Source organism: Gracilinanus agilis, chromosome 4 (assembly GCF_016433145.1).
Source record: "Gracilinanus agilis isolate LMUSP501 chromosome 4, AgileGrace, whole genome shotgun sequence".
NCBI lineage: Eukaryota > Metazoa > Chordata > Mammalia > Didelphimorphia > Didelphidae > Gracilinanus > Gracilinanus agilis.
Genome location: NC_058133.1, coordinates 22,035,221 through 22,055,173, shown reverse-complemented (window position 1 = coordinate 22,055,173; position 19,953 = coordinate 22,035,221). Strand labels below are relative to the sequence as shown.

General features: G+C 40.4%; 1 protein-coding gene across 1 annotated transcript in view; it reads left to right on the top strand.

Moving 5' to 3' along the window:
- The first annotated feature begins 202 nt into the window (after positions 1 to 202).
- The window catches only part of PRKAA2 (protein kinase AMP-activated catalytic subunit alpha 2), a 65,502-nt gene continuing 45,751 nt past the window's right edge, over positions 203 to 19,953 (top strand). Inside the window, exon 1 of the mRNA XM_044675910.1 lies at positions 203 to 358. Within this exon, the coding sequence (XP_044531845.1) occupies positions 265 to 358 (94 nt within the window). The 5' untranslated portion in view covers positions 203 to 264. The remainder of the gene's footprint in view (positions 359 to 19,953) is intronic.

Sequence of the window (19,953 nt, the reverse complement as noted above, 5' to 3'; positions counted from 1 at the left end):
CCCCTCCCGGCGCTCCGCGTTCTCCCTCGCGCTCGCCCCTCCCCTCGGGTCTCCTCGCCCCTCTCTCCTCTCAGGGGCCCCCTCCCCCCCCCCCCCGGCTCCCGCGGCACTGTGGGTAGACAGCAGCCCCGGCAGTGGCAGCGGCGGCTCGGGGCAGCTCCGCCGGGGCGGCTGCGGCTGCGGCTTGAGCTTGGGCGGCTGGGGCTCGGCTCGGCCGCTGGCTCGGCGGCGCGGAGGAGGGGCCGGGGCCGGGGCCGGCGGACCATGGCGGAGAAGCCGAAGCACGACGGGCGTGTGAAGATCGGCCACTACGTGCTGGGCGACACACTGGGGGTCGGCACCTTCGGCAAAGTGAAGAGTTGAGTGAGGGCGCGCCCTGACTGGGAGAGGGGCGGGGGTCCGCGGCCGGGCAGGGATCGGGGGCCCACCTGTGCGCCTCCCCCAATACACCTGTCCGGGGGGATGGGAAGGTGGAGGCGCCCCTCCCCCAGGGCCGGGTTGGGGATCACCTGTGCGCCTCCCCCTAATTACACCTGTCAGAGGGGAGGGCAAGCTGGGGGCCCCCCGCTCCCCCAAGCCCGAGGCAGGGCCGGGCTGGGGGCTGGGGGTTTACTTGTCCACCTCCCTCCGGTACACTTGTAAGGGGGAGGAGAAGGGGGAGCGCCCCGCCCCCTGGGCCAGGCCTGGTAGGGGGTCACCTGTGCGGAGGAGCCCATTACACCTGTCACGGAGGGTGGAGAAGGTGGGGACGCCCCTCCCCCAGGGCCGAGGCTGGGGGGCAAAGGGGGGAATCACCTCTGCGCCCCTCCTATGAAGAGGGAGGTGGCCTTGGGGCTGTGGCCTTGGCAGGGTCACCGGGGCCCTCAGCACCCCTCCCACACCTGTCCCTTGGAGGAGGAGTACCTGTGTGACCTTGAGTCCGCCCTGGCCCCTTTGGGGCTTCTCTAAGCCCTCTGCCTCTCCTGAGGGCGGTGCTTGGGGGTGGGGAATGATGTTCCCCCTTCCCCATTCCTTCCTGGAAAGAACTTGGGCTTTGTCATCTGTGGGCCTGCGTTCAAATTCAGACCTGCAGCATGAACTTTGGCAGTTTGCTTCCCTCCTGTGGGCCTCAGTTTCTTTCTTCCTCTGTAAAAGGAACAGATTGGCTTGGATGGCCTCAAGGGTCCCTCCTGCTCTGGACCAGGATTCAGGGAAGCAGATAAAATTTTCTCTCGGGTTCCCTCTGTCTATCCCTCTCTGGGCTTCTCAGAAGACTTGGGACCAGTCCCAGCTCTATGAGTCGCAAACTGGGGGGCCCTGGGCTAGTGTCTCTGCCTGCCCCAGTGCTTCAATTTTGGGGCCCTCCTCTGTCGATGGGATGAGAAATGCTTGTCAGGATATTGGTTTGTGGGGAGAGAGGCCTATTAGGGAATGTAAAAGGAGAGCTGGTAGCATTGCCACCTTGTAGCTCTTTGGGATCAGAACAGAGCCTGGCCCCTTTGGGTGGATGAGTTATTTCTTGTATTAGTCACTTTAAGCCTTAGTTTCCTCATTTGTAAAACTGAGCCGATAATATTTACTCTACAGAGTGGTTTCCAGGCTTAGATGATACCATTTAGGGAAGCTTTTTGATAAAATCCTAAAAATGCCAATTGTTAATAGGGCATGATAGGATCATTATTATAATATATATCCTGTACTGCTTTTAAGTTTTTCTGAGCTCTTTCATTCCAGATGCATTTATTGAGTACCTGCTGTGTGCAAGGCATAAACTCGTCCCTTGGGATATTTGTTTCGAGTTATTTTGAGTGTTGCAAAATTCTGTGATAATGAAGATGGCCAGGGAATTCTGAAGCTGTCAGATGAAATAGCCCAGCCACCTTTTTGAAAGGCAGCATGCTCGAGGCCTCTTGTTTCCTCCTCAGTAAAATGAGGTTAGTGCAGATGATGTTTGAGCTTCCTTCGAAGCCTACTTTGTGATTCTGAAGGGGCCAATGTACACTGGGGCAGTCCTGGGAGGACTTTTGGGCAGAGTCCTCACCCTCCTTGCTAGGGAGATTTGACTGCTCTCTGTAAGAAGTGATTATCTTCTTAGTCATAGTATTCAGCAGGTGGGTGGCTCATGATCTCTAGGGGGCTGTTGGAAGTCAGTGTATGCTGCCTGGCCTGGTATTCTCTGTTTTTTTTTTTCTGTTAGGAATTGTTACAGAGATTCATTAGTTATTCCAATGAATTATATAAAAAACCAGTTTTAAAGCCAGTTGGTTAAAGTTTGATCCTGATTATGATGGTTGGACACCGATTTTTAGAAAGGTAGATTTTTTTCTTTGCAGAGGTGGGTGGGTAATCTAGAGATTCCTTGAAGGAAGATTCCTTCCTCCACTCCTCATTCCTATAGCCACGTGCCAGGGGTGTTATTGTTACCCTTCGGGTTCATTATATAGGAAGACTGTGAAGTCTATTGTGCAAAGAATTGTGGCCAAGATCATCAGCAGGTGCTGTTTCCTTCCTCATGTCTGGCATGGAGGAGCCTTCATTTCTAGGTGTTGGGTAGGCTTAGGTTACCTTTGAAAGCAGCATGACAAGTGTAGACAGCTGGGGAGTGTAGACAGATGGGGAGAGTGGAACCAGGACAAGACTTTTGTGCCCCGGAGGTGAGGTTAGAACACTGTGCTTCGAGCAACTGAGCAGCCCGGTGCCATGAGCCACGGAGGCCAGGACTTCTTGGCAGGAAGTAATGTACGTTAAAAAAATAAGAGTAAATGTTGTCCTTGGTATCACACCCCTCTCCTGCCCTTCTTGCATTCCATCCTCCATCTCCCTCCTTTGCCTGCTCTGAGCCAACTCTGGGCAATTATATTATAAAAATAGTTTGTAATCATAAAGTGATACAGAAAGCTTTTTCATGGATAGGGCCTCGTTTAATCCTCACGATAAGCCTGACAGGTATATTATACAAGTGTTATTATGTCTGTTTTATAGACCAAAGCCGAGCAGTCAGGGGTCAAACATCAGAGGAGCAGGGCAGCCAGGAAGAGAACCCAGGTTTCCAGCTTTCTCAGTGCTTTTCCTTAATATAATATACATTCATTATGCACATAACATGTGATAAACACAAATAATAGACAATGTATTAGCAATATTTTATAGACAATACATATAATAAACAATACAATAATATCTATAATAGACAATATATAATTACATAGTAGTACATATGTGATTGGTATATATGTACACACATATTATATACATATATCCTTGGAAGTTCTGCATAGGATACTTATCTTTTTTTTTTTTTTAAACCCTTAACTTCTGTGTATTGTCTCATAAGTGGAAGAGTGGTATGGGTGGGCAATGGGGGTCAAGTGACTTGCTCAGGGTCACCCAGCTGGGAAGTGTCTGAGGCTGGATTTGAACTCAGGACCTCCCGTCTCTAGGCCTGACTCTCCATCCACTGAGCTACCCAGCTGCCCCCTAGGATACTTATCTTCATAACTATTTGGGATTGGATTGATTTCATTATTCTTTCTGCTGTTGGGAGACCTGAATTTGAATTCTGCCTCAGCCACTTTTTAATGATGTTATGGACAAGTCATTGACAGTCTCAGAAACTGGGTAATTTCCTCTATAAAACTGAGATTGTAATATTTGTGATTTTAACATTTGACATATTTGAAATATTTAACAAGAGCTGGGCTGCCTTGTCTTCGGTGGTGAGTGTCTTCTCCTTAAACCTCTCCACACTGGAACTAGACAATGACTTTTGGGGTATGAGGTAGAGAACATTTCTTTGGTGTTGGTCTATTTGTATTTAAAGGTATATACGAGGTACTTTGCTAAGCTTTGGACATTCAGAGAAAGGCCAAAAGGCTGTCCCTGCCCTCAGGGAGCCCACAGTCTAATGGAGAGACACCATGAAAACAAGTGGCCAACCGAGATTACAGGATAGACTAACTCAACGCAGGATATGACCAGATGGCTGCCGAGGTCTCCTTCAACACTAAAATTCTGTGAGTCTCCAATACCTCAGAAGACTGTTGAAATGTCAGCATTTTAATGTGCTATATGAACGGGATTAATACCATTTACAAAATGTTGCTGTGCTAGCCACTGTAAAGGAGAATGCAGAGAGCATAGTGCATGTCACCCAGATTTATGTCCTTTAACTTCATATCCTTTCACATTGCAGAAAAAGGTCCTTTTATTTTGTCTTAATTAAACCTCTTGTAGTCGAACAAAAAAACAGGCTGGGCTAATTAATGCAATGCCAAAGGGCTGTTTAAATCACTGTACATATTCCTAGTAAGTTTGAACTGCCAACTTATAAAAAAAAAATCTGTGTTGAAAACAAATCATGCCCAATTGTAAAAAGCTCATTTCATGGAGAACTCTATGCCTGTAAGGGATGGATTTTCTGAGAAATTTCCCCACCAGCACTTGAAGGATTTTAGCAAAATAGAATCATTTCCAAAGGTTAGGATCTGTTTGGTTGTTTGCTTACTGGATTACAGCATTTACTACAAAATTCAGGTTAATCATTTCATTGGGGAAGGGAAATAAGAACACGGGATCTTTTGGAATCTTTAAAATTTTAGACCTTGTAGAATTTTAACTTAATTTCTGTTCAAAGGTCAGGTGGTAGATGGTTTGATGTTATATAACTATGAGGATATGAAAGTTGGAAGCATTTTTTTATTCCTTGAGTTTTTCTTCGTAGCTCCAAGTTCAGTTTTCAACTTTTGTAGAATATAAAGTACTCTTCACGCATGTATTTTGATTATCACATAAAATTAAGTCATCTACTATCCAGTCTTTGAACAGAAATTAAGTTGAAATTCTATGGGAATTTAATAGTAAATTGATTTACTAGGCATTACAGTTTTAGGGATCAGAAGAAAAAGTTACTAAGCAATTAAGAAATTGAAAATGGAAATCTCATTTAATAGTTTAAAAGGAATGTGATTAAAAAAAAAATAACTTTGTGATTCATCATTCCCTAAGTGCAGAGTTTTAAGGTAGTTCCAAATTGCTAGACTTACGTGCTGAATTAGTACTGTGGGAAGAGTTCTTGGAATCCTGGATCTGTGACTTAAGAGCAATTAACTTTACTTTTTGGGCCTCATTTTCCCATCTGTAACTAAAGGGATTGAACAATGCCAAACCTGCTGTTCTTGAGGAAAAGAGGGAAAGATGTGAGTTAGTAGATGATAGAGTAGTTCAGTGGTTCCCAAACTTTTTTTGGCCTCCCGCCCCCTTTCCAGAAAAAATATTACTTAGCCCCCTGGAAATTAATTTTTTAAAATTTTTAAGAGCAATTGATAGGAAAGATAAATGCACCTGTGGCCATCACCGCTCTCCTGGATCACTGCAGCACCCACCAGGGGGTGGTGGCGCCCACTTTGGGAATCACTGGAGTAGTTAGATAAATTCAGAATATCTCTCGGCCAGTCAACTGTTGCTCAGTTGTTTCATACATGTCTGACTCTCATGACCCCTTTTTGGGGTTTTCTTGGCAGAGATAATGAAGTGGCTTGTCATTTCCTTCTCCAGTTTATTTTACAGATGAGGAAACTGAGACAAACAGGGTGAAATGACTTGTCCAGGGTCACTCAGCTAGTAAATGTCCAAGGCTAAATTTGAACTCAGGTCTTCCTGACGCTAGGCCCCACCTCTATCCATTGTGCCACCTAACTGCCCAGATCAGTGAACTAAAAGCATAGTTATTAATTCCTTTGAGTCCTCTAGTGGAGGATTCCAGGGGGCTGAGTTTTTTCACATTTTTAATCATGGTCTTGGACTAATGCATAGATGTCCTGTTAAACTCCTCTCCAAATGCTCTTAAGGCTGGGCAGGATAGTTAGAAGGCCTGAAGACCAAAGTCAGGCTTCAAATTTAATTAAATAAGTCTGTAGGAATATATGTATATATGTGTGTGTATATAAAGGTATGTATTTATCACACATACATATACAGACACAGTTCTTGGGTGGATTTTTGGGCCCCCGTAGCTAGGCAGCAGTCTGTCTGAAAGAAGACCTGGAGACTTTAGCAGATGAATTTCCAGTCTCTGGCCCATGCCTTCCTCTCTTCTCTCTCTTCTTAGTGATCTCATTTGCTCCCTCGAGTTTTTCCTTTCTATTCAGATGCTTCATAGATCCCCCAGCCACCCTCAATCTTTCTCCTGCCTGCAGTCTCGCATTAACAGCTGCCTCTTGGACATTTTTCAAACCAGGCTTTCCAGAGACCTCTAAGGCTCATCTTGTCCACAACAGTTCTTTGTCCTCTTCTTCCTTTTCCCCTCCCCCTGTTGTCCCCTCTTCCAGCTTTGGAGATTCTATCCTGGCCACGGCCATCCTTCCAGTCTCCCCAGTCTGTGACCTTGGAGAGGGCTCCTTCCTCTCCCTTCCCCGCCACAGCCAGCCCATTGATGGATCTCGTTTCTACCTTCACAGCATCTCTTGTATCTCACTCTTCTATTCACACAGCTTCCACGATTGTTCAGGTGCTGGATTGCCCCTTGAGGGGACAAGTACAGCAGCCTCCTTAATGGTGCCCTGATTCAAGTCTCTTCCCCACATGGCTGCCAAAGTGATTTGGATTAAATGCACTAAATGACTGTGTGGCTCCATGAACCCCAGTGGCTCCCTTCACCTCTTCCTCATAGAATTCTTCATTTCTTTCAAGTCAGAGCTCATGTCTTTCCTGATCTCCCCAACTGCTACTTCTTTCCCTCTCTAACTACCTTGTACTTTTTTATGTGTTCTGAATATAGTTTTTTTTTTTAAACCAATACTGTGTATTGGCTCTAAGGCAGACGAGTGGTAAGGACTAGGTAATGGGGGTTAAGTGACTTGCCCAGGGTCACACAGCTAGGAAGTGTCTGAGGCCAGATTAGAACCTCCCATCTCTAGTCCTGGCTCTCAATCCACTGAGCTACCCAGCTGCCCCCTGAATATAGTTTTATAGTTACCTGTCTCCCCTGATAGAATCTCTGAGAGGCAAAATGGTTTCATTTTCATTTTTTTTTATCCTTAGTGCCTGGCACATAATAGGTGAATAATAAATGCTTGTTGGTTGATTGACTTCAGGCTTAGTATGCCAACTGTGTGATAGAGGAACCAAGAAAACTAATGAGATGATAGAATCAGGAAGGTGGGACATAGTTCTGTTATACTTTGCCCTGGACAGAATACATGTGAAGTATTGTGCTCAGCTCAGGATACCACATTTTAAGGAGGATGTTGATAAATTGGAATGTTCAAAAGAAGGCAGCAAGGAGAGTGAAAGGCTTCTGGTTTTTTTGTTTATCAGGATCAGTTGAGTCAAATGGAACTTTAAGGTTAAAGAAGAGAAGACCTCATAGGGACATGAGAAACTCATCAATTATTTGAAGGGCTGTCATGTAGACGAGGGATTTCGCTTGTTTTGTCTAGTCTAGCTAAAGGAAATTGTAGGAAATAGGAAGTTACTTCCAACAGTTAATAGTGTCAAAAAATGGGATGGATTGCCTTGGGCAGGTACAGTTCCTCATTTGAGGAGTTTTCAAACAAAAGTTTGACATTATGAATATGATGGAGAGGGGAGTCCTATTCGTGTATGGGTTGAACTCGATGGTCCCTGAAGTCCCTTCCATCTCTTGAGATTTTGAGACTAGCTGTGGACCAGAATTTTAATTGTTTCCTTTTATGTGAGATTTTACCTTGACCTTGTACTTTATATTTGGGGTGTATTGGGTGTTCAGGGAAGACTAGCACCTCTTGCTGGAGAGCAGCCCTTTTCAGTCTGCTTTTCTACTTTGGTGTTCTCCTGGACCCAGCTCTCATTTGCTCTCATGAGCAGTGGCCACACCCCAGTAAACTGTCTTGGCAAGTGGGCTAAACCAGGTTGAGGATAACCAATTTAGTGGGGCAAATGCCTGAGACATGTGAAGACTAACCCTGGCAGAAAGAATGGATGAGAACAATTTATTCCAACATCCAGAAAGGCAATGGAAGCAAGTGCAGTGGAGCGCTTAGAGCTTGGTTAGACATTGAAGAAGCCACGGTCATCCACTGCATCCTAGGCCATCACCAGTATTGTTGACTCTTGTATCGCCACTGGACTTTGATGGCTCTGGAAGAGAGAGCAAGACCGACACAATGCAACTCTGTCTTTCTTAAATCCAACTTACTTGGGAGTTGAAAGACATCACCAGTGATGTAATTTTGCCCTCTTTGAGTATGAAGGACAACAGCAACTTTATAGCTATTATCTTCATTTCAGTTCAACCAAAAAAAAATCTATTTATAAAGCATTTACTATGTGTAAGAATTGTCATTTTATGCCTTATTTAATACGTATTAATTACAGGAATTTTCATAAAGATCAGTATAAAAATTATTGCAGCTTATGCATAAACATCAATAGCTGAGAGTAAAGAAGTAGAAAAGTTTTAATAAGAACTTAAGAACTTAGTAAGACCCTCCAAATTAAATACCATTTTCTGTGATTCTTTGTAACTTTAGGGCAAATGTGGGAAAAGGTGAGGATAGGAGAAACATGTGGAAAATCATGGTTCAGGAAGAAAAAATGAGAGGCCACATACTGGAGATTGCCTAGAAATTTCATATCTTTATATCATGAACATTTTCTTCAAGAAAAGAATTGTTAGTGCTGGACTTGGTGAATACCAAATAACAACAAAAGAAGTGAAATAAATTATAATTAATAGACAGAAAAAGACTAATCCCTGAGTTAGCAATCTGTGTTGGACTTTTAACTAGTTAGATCGAAGGTAAGAATTAGCCAAAAGAAAAAAAAAAAAAAAGAATAACCCATAAGAAAAAAGATCTGGTCTACTGTGGAAAGAACTTAACCCTGATCTACATAAACAGAGAATTGACCATCAGAAATGGGAACTGTATGACAGAAATGAATGACATCAATAATGAGGGCAATAGTTGTATCTGGAGGTTTAACCTATGTAAGTTAATTGCCACAACAAGGAGAGTAAAAGAGCCCAGAAAGTGCTTTAGTCAACAAATCTCTGACCTGTTTGCAAAACAGAAGCAGATGGTGCCAAAACCAAAACCAGATAAGAATATTAACTTGCGTGTAAAATGTTACAAAGGAAGAAAGAATATAAGCATTGTCCTTTCAAAGCAGAGAGAAACACTGGAAAGTAAAACCAGTTTAAAGAAAACTTGGCAAGAAGTTCAGCTAAGTAAATCCATCCCAAGGGCATTTAATGATGAAAATAGAGAAAGGACAACAACAAGAAAAGAAGTAAATATACAAATCTAAGTGAACCCTAGTATGGACACTGAAATCACTCCCCTTGGAACCTAACATCACAGCCCTTTCACATTCCCTGAGAATAAATGATGAATTGCAAAGGAGGACAGGAGTCTGTGAATGCATCAAGGAATTAAATTATATAGTGAAAGAAAATATTGGCCAGTCATATGGCAAAGGTTTCAGATGTCAAATGACCATTTGGAATGCTCTACCGATACCTCTTGAGGTGTCAGGACAAATTGAGGAAGGTCTCTAGCAGGTTGGGAGGATCTCTTGTTGAAAACTTCTGGGAGGATATAGACCAGAGTCAAACAGGATTGACTGGGGTGGGTTGTGACAGAACTTTTAAATGAAGAAGATCCAGATCCATTTTACTATTTGAGTCTGTACTAGGTATTGTGCTGGGTATAGGGGATTAAAGATTTAAAAAAAAAAGTAGTTAACCTTCAAGTAGTATACATTTTTCTGTGGCACTTAAAACTTGTACACATATAAAATAATTTCATGAGGTAGAGAGCACTAGATATTTGGGAGGCAAGGACAAATCTCATATAGGAATAGGACATGGCAGCTGAGCTGTGCTTGATTGTAAGCTAGGGAGCTGTTTTGATCTTGGAAATAGCAGCCCTACAGACACCATCCTCATTTTAAGGTAAAGAAATAAATGAAGAAAAATTAAGACTAGGCAATTGAGGTTAAGTGACTTCCTCATGGTCAGACAGCTAAGAAAGATCTGAGATCAAATTTGAACCTAGGATCTCCTTTCCCCATGCCTGGCTCTCTATCCATCTAGGCTCTATCTGAGCCCCCTAGTTGCCCCTGATTAAGTGACTTTTCCAGAATCATACTACTATTAAGCATTTAAAGCAGGTTTGAAGGTTTGAGTATCAAGGACAATAACTTTATATCTGTTATCTTCATTTCACAATTCCAGTCCTGGAATTTTGCTGGCCCTAATGGAGATAATAGGATGTTATCAGGGTTAGATCTTGCTTTTTAAGTAAAGGACCTTGGACAGAACCTATGGTTAGAGGCAAGATCTAGAGGAAGATCTAGCAAAGGAAGCAGAGAAGGAGTGGTCAGGTTAAAAGGAGAACCAGAAAAGAAAGGTTTCTTGAAAACCTTAGAAGAGAGAATCTAGGAGGTGATGATGATCAACAGTGATGATTAAAGGCTACAGAGATGTCAAAGAGAATGAAGACTGAGGAAAGATCATTGGATTTGGCATCTAAGGAGAATCATTGGTAATTTTAGAGAGAGTAGTTTTGGCGGAATGACGTAATTGTAAGAAGAGAGTTGAGAAAGTGGAGGCCTCTACTTTAAATGGCCTTTTCAAGGAATTTAGGCCTACAGGTCAGAAAAGATATAGGAAAATAATTATGGAATGGGAGGATCATGTGAGTGTTTTTGGAGATGAGACATGGACATGCTTGTGGGCTATAGACTGGGAGAGATTAAAAATAAGTGATTGCGTGTTTTGGAGCAGGCCCTATGAAAATGGAATTTTTTTTTTTTTAATTTTTTTTTTTTTAATTTTAAACCCTTAACTTCTGTGTATTGACTTATAGGTGGAAGAGTGNGGAAGATCTAGCAAAGGAAGCAGAGAAGGAGTGGTCAGGTTAAAAGGAGAACCAGAAAAGAAAGGTTTCTTGAAAACCTTAGAAGAGAGAATCTAGGAGGTGATGATGATCAACAGTGATGATTAAAGGCTACAGAGATGTCAAAGAAAATGAAGCCTGAGAAAAGATCATTGGATTTGGCATCTAAGTAGAATCATTGGTAATTTTAGAGAGAGTAGTTTTGGCGGAATGACGTAATTGTAAGAAGAGAGTTGAGAAAGTGGAGGCCTCTACTTTAGATGGCCTTTTCAAGGAATTTAGGCCTAAAGGTCAGAAAAGATATAGGAAAATAATTAGGGAATGGGAGGATCATGTGAGTGTTTTTGGAGATGAGACATAGGCATGCTTGTGGGCTATAGGGAAACATCCAGTAGACGGGGAGAGATTAAAAATAAGTGATTGTGTGTTTTGGAACAGGCCCTATGAAAATGGAATTTTTTTGGACAACTTTACCCCTTTTTGGAAGTAGAAATACCATATCAAAGGAAATTGTATTTCCAAAGTTCCAACAATAAGTCAGATCTTTTATAGATATTCTGTCTCCCCTAATCCCTAGTACCTAGCACATTGATGATACTTCACCAGTGCTTGCTAACTGATGTAATTGAAGTAATTCATGGAAAAGGGAGACTTACCACAAGATTGGAGAAGGGAAAAATGTCCCAATTTTTAAAGAAAGAGAAGAGATCAGAATCTGAAAAGTATAGGGTGGTGAGTTTGATTTTCATTCTTGGGGAAATTCTAAAATGAATCATTAAATAGATATTTGCTAGTATAGCTAGAATGGGAAGCAGTAATTGCAAAGGGCCAACATTGATTGTATCATTAAGAATAGGTCATGTCAAGTTTCTCTGATGGATTCATTTCTCAAATATAGAGGGCACTGAGTCAAATTTATAAAAAAATACAAGTCATTCTCCAATTGAAATGGTCAAAGGATATGAACAGGCAGTTTTCAGAAGAAGAAATCAAAACTATCTACAGTCATATTTTATTTTATTTTATTTATTATTTAGAACCTTTACCTTCTGTCTTAAAATCAATACTGTATATTGGTTCTAAGGTAGAAGAGTGGTAAGGGCTAGGCAACGGGGGTCTAGTGACTTGCCCAGGGTTACACAGCTGGGAATTGTATGAGGCCAGATTTGAACCCAGGACCTTCTGTCTAGTCTGGGCTTATCTCTCAATCCACTGAGCCACCCAGATGCCCCCTGTAGTCATATTAAGAAAAAATGTTCTAAATCACTATTAACTAAAGAAATTTGAATTAAAACAACTCTGAGGTACTACTCACACATGTCAGATTGACTGATGGAAATGACAAATTCTGACAAAGATGTGGAAAAATAAGGACAATAATGCACTGCTGATGGAGTTGTAAAATACTATAATCATTCTGGAGAACAATTTGGAGCTATGCCAAAAGGCCTATAAAGCGGCATATCTTTTGACCCAGAAATACCACTACTACATCTGTATCCCAAAGAGATTAAAGAAAAAGAAAAAAAGACCTATATGTGCAAAAATATTTATAACAGCTTTTTGTAGTGGCGATGAAGGGATGCCTGTCCGTTGGGGAATGGCTTACCAAGTCTTGGTATATGACTTTGATGGAATACTATTATGATATAAGAAATTATTAGGGGGATGGCTTCAGAAAAATCTGGAAAGACTTGCAGATCATTGTACACAGTAACAGCAGGATTGTAATGATGATTAGTTGTGAAAAGTCTTAGCTGCTCAGATCAGTACTACAATCCTAGAGAGTTCTGAAGAACAATGCAGCCTACCTTCAGAGAGAAAACTGATAAACTCAGAGTGCACATTCAAGTATATTTTTTCATTTTATTTTTATTTTTTTCCATCAGGGCTAATACAGAAATATGTTTTGCATGATTTCACATATATAATTGGTATATTTCTTACCTTCTCAAGGGATAAGGGAGGAACTGAAGATAGGGAGAGAATTTGAAATTCATTAAAAAAGAATTTAAAAATAAATAATAAATTAGATAAAAACAAAGAATAGGTCATGCCAGAAGAAATTACCTTTTAGATCTATGGATAGAGTTCTTAACCAGACAAGAGATAGAGATGATCTAAGAAGGTAAAGTGGACAATTTTATTACTAAAATTAAAAAGGTTTTCTACAAACAAAACCAATGTAGCTAATAAAAATAACTCTGAAATACCGCCTTATACCTATCGGAACGGTAAATATTGACCAAAGAAAGAAAATGATAAAAGCTGGAGGGGCTGTGGGAAAACATATACATTAGTGTACTAGAACTGTGTACTAGTCATTCTACAAAACAATTTGGAACTATACCCAAAGTAGCTATTTAACCTATGAAGTCTATGTGATCAAAGAAAGATGAAAAGGATTCATATATCTACAAATATTTATAATATCTTTTCGTGGTGGTAAAGAATTGTAAATTGAAGGGTTGCCCATCAATTGTGGAATGGCTGAACATATTCTGATATATGAATAGGATGGAATACTATTGTGTTCTAAGAAAGGATGAAAGGAATGGTTTCAGAGAAACCTTACTAGACTTTTATGTATTGATGCAGAGTAAAGTGGGCTCAACCAGAAGAACAATTTGTAATATAATAATGATATTGTAAAGACAAACAACTTTGAAAGAATAGGAACTCCAGCAAAAGAACTAACCACAATTTCAGGGAACTCATGTTGAAATACACTGCTCTATTTTCAGATGGAGGAATGAAGGACTCAAGAGTATACATATATATGTATGTGTGTGTTTGCCACATACACACATATGTATATATATGTATAATAATATGCACATATGTGTGGCTAATATGAGAATTTGTTTTTTGCAGATGTTTGTAATGGCTTTTAGTTGTTTTTTCTTTCTTAATGAAAGGAAGAAGAGATGAGGGGGACAGAATCAGAACCAAAAATAAAACTGAATTTAAAAAATGGGTCATGTTGTAATGTCCCAATTTCCTTTTTTTGACAGGATTGCTGAGCTGATAGTTGAGAGGAATGGTGTCAGCATGATTAACTTTGATTTTTAGCAAAGCTTTTGATAAAATTTCTCATTCTTTTCCTATGGAGACAATGGAGAGATGTAGAATAGTTGATAATCTCATTCAGTGCATTCAGAACCCTTGGATGGTCAGATTCAGGGAATCACTTTAATAATTCAGTGTCATTATGGTGGGGGGTCTTCACTGCAGGTCTCCAGGGCTTGGCCTTGTGTTGTTGAACATTTTTATCATTTAGTCAGTTAAAGGCATAGATGGCTTGCTCTTCAGTTTTGTAGATGGCACAAGGTTGAGAAGGAGAGCTAACATAGAATATGATAGACCAGGACACTGGATGAATCTATTAATATGAAATTGAGTAGGTCTAAATGTAAAATAATGCTCTTGGATCAAAAAAATCAACTCCAAAAATATAAGTTGATGGAGGAATGGATATATAGCAGTTCTGAAAAAGGTCTGGGAAACTTAGTGAATGTGGTTCATCAGCGCTATGATATGAAAGTGGAAAAAAAGAAGCTCATAGGATCTTGGGCTGCATTAGGAAGGGCATAATTCCAGAAAGTCAGTTGGTGATAGTCCTACTGTACTGTGCCCTCATCTGTTTGGTTCTGGGCACTACAGTTAAGAAGGACATGGGTAAGCTGGAGAAGTTCCAGAGGAGGTCAGCCAGGAGGATGAGGGACCTGGAGTCTGTCCTATGAGGATCAGTTGAAGGGATTGAGCAAGTGTAGTCCATAGGAGAGAAGACGCCTCTTTGACATGATGTCAGATTTTGGAATTGCTTCAACTTGGAGGAGGGAATCCCCCTTTTTCTGTTTGACCCTGGAGAAGAGAACAAGGAACACTGAATGGAGGTTGCAAGAAGGCACATTTAGGTTTGACTTCAGGAAAAACTTGCAAAGAATCATTGCTGCCCAAAGTGGAACAAATGTACCCATTTCCCAGAAACCCCTCCAACATTTCTCATTTTCCATTGTGGTCAAATTTACCAGTCTGATGGGTATGAGATAGAACTTCTGAGTTGCTTTAATTTGCATTTCTTTAACCATTTGTGATGCATTTTCTACTGATAGCTTGGATTTCTTCCTTTGAAAATTACCTGCGACCATTTACCAACTGGGGACCAAGAGTTCTTCCACCAATCACCATTGCATTCTTGTGTTGCCTCAAAACTCTTTAGACTCTCCTCCCCTTTCCCGGCAGAAATCTCCTTATCTCAGAAATGTAACCAGGGAGACAGCTCACCTCAATTCACAGTAACGTGTTGATGGAGAGGCAGCATGTAGAAAGAGAGAGGCCTTGACATCCACAAAAGCCATGACCATATCCTCCCTCTGACCCCTCTGACAAACTAGCCTTGGGACTTTCTACCACTTGCTTAACTTCTCAGGTCCCCAGGCAACGCTAGGAGTTAGATGAGTTGCTGATCTCCATTTGTGAAGGGAATTCCCACAGCCAGAGTTTCCCATATGGATGAAACCACTGGTTTAGAACCAAAGAGGGGAATTGTATAAATAGAAAGTAGCCCTTTATCCCTCGTGGAGGTATTTACATTTTAACAAGATCATGCTTGTTAATCCCTAATTGAATTTCTAGTTGGTGGAATATGTGGAATTTCAATTAGAGGTACAAAAGAAAATGGATTTCAGACTGTGTGTGGGCATTCCCACCTTGTTCTATCCTATGGGAACTCCCATAAGTGGGTTCTGCTTTTCTCCCTTCCCTCCTATGTCTACATCATTTTTTTCCCCTTCATGCCTCCATCGGGCTTTAATGTCCAGGTCAGATGGATACTGTGGTGGTGTGGCTTTGTGTCCCATTTATAAGTAGAGGACAACATTGTTTGGAAACACTAAAACAATAATAGCACAATAATATAATTTCAAAAGCAAATGAGAAAAATGAAGCAGAGAACTGCCCAGTGCTTTGCACCTTCATTCTACATGAAATCCCTCATTGAGAGAACACTTTTTTTTTTTTTTTTTTTGGGGTGGCAGTAGGGAGTAGGAGTAGAGAAAGCTCTTAGGACATTTCTTTTTTTCTTTTGTACAAATGAAATCTGCCTCCTTGTAAGTTTGATTCTGCCCTCCTTTACCAAGTAGAATGAGTCTAATGCTTCTCTATGGCAATGTTTCCATTAGTTGCAGGCAGTTTAACACGTCTCCTTTAAGACTTCTTAGCTAGTTCCTTTAGCCATTCCTCAGATGACATGGATAGGGAGGATGTGGAATGAGAACTAGGAACCAGGAGAAGCTGGTCTTGAAGCACTTCTTGATTTCTTTTTATTTTGGTCCAAAGTTCCTTTGCCTGGTTTTCTGCAAACTTTGTAGAAATGAGGTCACTTGTTACGTCAGAAATGGCCGTTAGCCTTGGGTATTTTTTTTTTTACCAAAATATCACATCCTGACTTAATTTTTTTGAGATAACTTTTGAGACAAGAAGATAATTAAATTTCCCCAATCAGATCTCTGGGATTTTCAGAAATAATGAAGTCAAATACATGAATGGCACCCAGTGCTATAGTTCTTCCCACCCTCTCAAGTTAATATTTAATATGTCAATATTATAAAAAATAAATTCTTGCTTTAATCCTTAGTAAAGCCATTAATAACAAATGCAATGCAAGATATACATCTCAGTTTCAGTTCTTCTTATCTAATGCAAAAGATATTATTGGGTTTTCAGAGTAGTGTTTTTATTTTGAAGTATGTGGACAACTTTATTTTTAGAATGGTGTTATTAAGGAAAGAATTTCAGGCAGTTCTTATCCCTGCTAATAATAGTGACCTTCCTCACACTAAAAGGGAACAGTGTCATTGCTGAATTGTTTCTTACATTCACCATCATTGGCCACATTGAAATTCCCTAATATTTATTGGGGTCTTTATTTTTTAATACTTTGCTAAATTATTTTCTGTCCTTAGTTTTTAATTACTTCCAAACATAATTGAAAACTATCAATTTTTTACTGTCTCAATTTTGAATACTATGTTAACTTATCAGCAGTTTCCTCCAAATTTTACATATGTATTAAAATATGATTAAGAATTTGTTCATATTCAAGATCCATAATGAGGGATTAATTACAAAATGGGCATTGAAGTATAGAGAATATGGATCTGTTCTTGCAGGCAGAAAGTCCTGGGTTTGAGTTCCCTCTCTTCCATATACTGGACAAGTCTCTTTAAAAGTCTCAGCTTCCCAAGCAAAATTCTGAGAAGTCCCCCTCTGATAATGAAATTATGATTATGGAACAACACCAAAAATAACCAGTTAAAAATCTCCAAAGTTAGGGATAGCCAAAGCTGGTCTTTTAGAAATTATAATAGCATTGAAGAAGCCTTCTGGTTGGCCTCCCTTTTTTTCCAAACCATCCTCAGCTACCGAAGGGATTCTTCTAAAGCTCAGGTTGGTCTCTCTCACTCTCTCATTTCCCCATCTGCAGGAATTCCTCATTACTTCCAGGATCAGATATAAAATCCTATGTTTAATATCCAAAGCCCTTCAAAGGGCTGGCCTTCTTTCCATTTACCCTAGGATCCAGCTATACCAGCCTACTTGCTACTTCAATCAAGTATCTGCCTCTCTGCCTCCCTAATGGGTGTCTTTTTTTTAATTTAAACATTTATTAATAATCATTTTTAACATGGTTACATGATTCATGCTCCTACTCTCCCCTTCGCCCCCCGCACTCCCCCCACCCATGGCCGATGCACATTTCCATTAGTTTTGTCATGTGTCCTTGATCAAGACCAATTTCCCAATTGTTGGTAGTTGCATTGGTGTGGTAGTTTCCAGTCCACACCCTCAATCATGTCCACCCCGACCCATGCGTTCAAGCAGTTGTTTTTCTTATATGTTTCCTCTCCTGCAGTCCTTCCTCTGAATGTGGGTAGCATCTTTACTATAAATCCCTCAAAATTGTCCTGGGTCATTGCATTGTTGCTGGTACAGAAGTCCATTACATTCGATTTTACCACAGTATATCAGTCTCTGTGTACAGTGTTCTTCTGGCTCTGCTCCTTTCATTCTGCATCAGTTCCCGGAGGTCTCTCCAGTTCACATGGAATTCCTCCACTTTATTATTCCTTTTAGCACAGTAGTATTCCATCACCAGCCTAATGGGTGTCTTGACCCTGGCTGGTGGCCATTCCTTCCTCCACCTCTACCTCTATCCTACTTCAAGACTCAGTTTGGATCTTAGCTTCTTTAGGGACCTTTCCTAGACACTCGACTCTTAGTCCCCTTCCCTGTCAGATTCCCTTCTCTTTATATAATCTTGTGTGTACATAGTTTTATATATATATATGTGTTTTTTTTTCTTTAGAATATAAACTCCTCAAAAGCAAAGAGTGTATTTTTGTTTTTCTTTTTTCCCTCCAATGCTTGACACATTTTAAGCGACTGATTACTATTAAGATTTCTAGGTGTCTCAGTGGATAAAGTGCCAGTTCTCACTCCACTGAGCTACCCAGCTGCCCCCCTTGGGTATTTTTTTTTTTGACCAAAATATCACATCCTGACTTAATTTTTTTGAGATAACTTTTGAGACAAGAAGATAATTAAATTTCCCCAATCAGATCTCTGGGATTTTCAGAAATAATGAAGTCAAATACATGAATGGCACCCAGTGCTATAGTTCTTCCCACCCTCTCAAGTTAATATTTAATATGTCAATATTATAAAAAATAAATTCTTGCTTTAATCCTTAGTAAAGCCATTAATAACAAATGCAATGCAAGATATACATCTCAGTTTCAGTTCTTCTTATCTAATGCAAAAGATATTATTGGGTTTTCAGAGTAGTGTTTTTATTTTGAAGTATGTGGACAACTTTATTTTTAGAATGGTGTTATTAAGGAAAGAATTTCAGGCAGTTCTTATCCCTGCTAATAATAGTGACCTTCCTCACACTAAAAGGGAACAGTGTCATTGCTGAATTGTTTCTTACATTCACCATCATTGGCCACATTGAAATTCCCTAATATTTATTGGGGTCTTTATTTTTTAATACTTTGCTAAATTATTTTCTGTCCTTAGTTTTTAATTACTTCCAAACATAATTGAAAACTATCAATTTTTTACTGTCTCAATTTTGAATACTATGTTAACTTATCAGCAGTTTCCTCCAAATTTTACATATGTATTAAAATATGATTAAGAATTTGTTCATATTCAAGATCCATAATGAGGGATTAATTACAAAATGGGCATTGAAGTATAGAGAATATGGATCTGTTCTTGCAGGCAGAAAGTCCTGGGTTTGAGTTCCCTCTCTTCCATATACTGGACAAGTCTCTTTAAAAGTCTCAGCTTCCCAAGCAAAATTCTGAGAAGTCCCCCTCTGATAATGAAATTATGATTATGGAACAACACCAAAAATAACCAGTTAAAAATCTCCAAAGTTAGGGATAGCCAAAGCTGGTCTTTTAGAAATTATAATAGCATTGAAGAAGCCTTCTGGTTGGCCTCCCTTTTTTTCCAAACCATCCTCAGCTACCGAAGGGATTCTTCTAAAGCTCAGGTTGGTCTCTCTCACTCTCTCATTTCCCCATCTGCAGGAATTCCTCATTACTTCCAGGATCAGATATAAAATCCTATGTTTAATATCCAAAGCCCTTCAAAGGGCTGGCCTTCTTTCCATTTACCCTAGGATCCAGCTATACCAGCCTACTTGCTACTTCAATCAAGTATCTGCCTCTCTGCCTCCCTAATGGGTGTCTTTTTTTTAATTTAAACATTTATTAATAATCATTTTTAACATGGTTACATGATTCATGCTCCTACTCTCCCCTTCGCCCCCCGCACTCCCCCCACCCATGGCCGATGCACATTTCCATTAGTTTTGTCATGTGTCCTTGATCAAGACCAATTTCCCAATTGTTGGTAGTTGCATTGGTGTGGTAGTTTCCAGTCCACACCCTCAATCATGTCCACCCCGACCCATGCGTTCAAGCAGTTGTTTTTCTTATATGTTTCCTCTCCTGCAGTCCTTCCTCTGAATGTGGGTAGCATCTTTACCATAAATCCCTCAGAATTGTCCTGGGTCATTGTA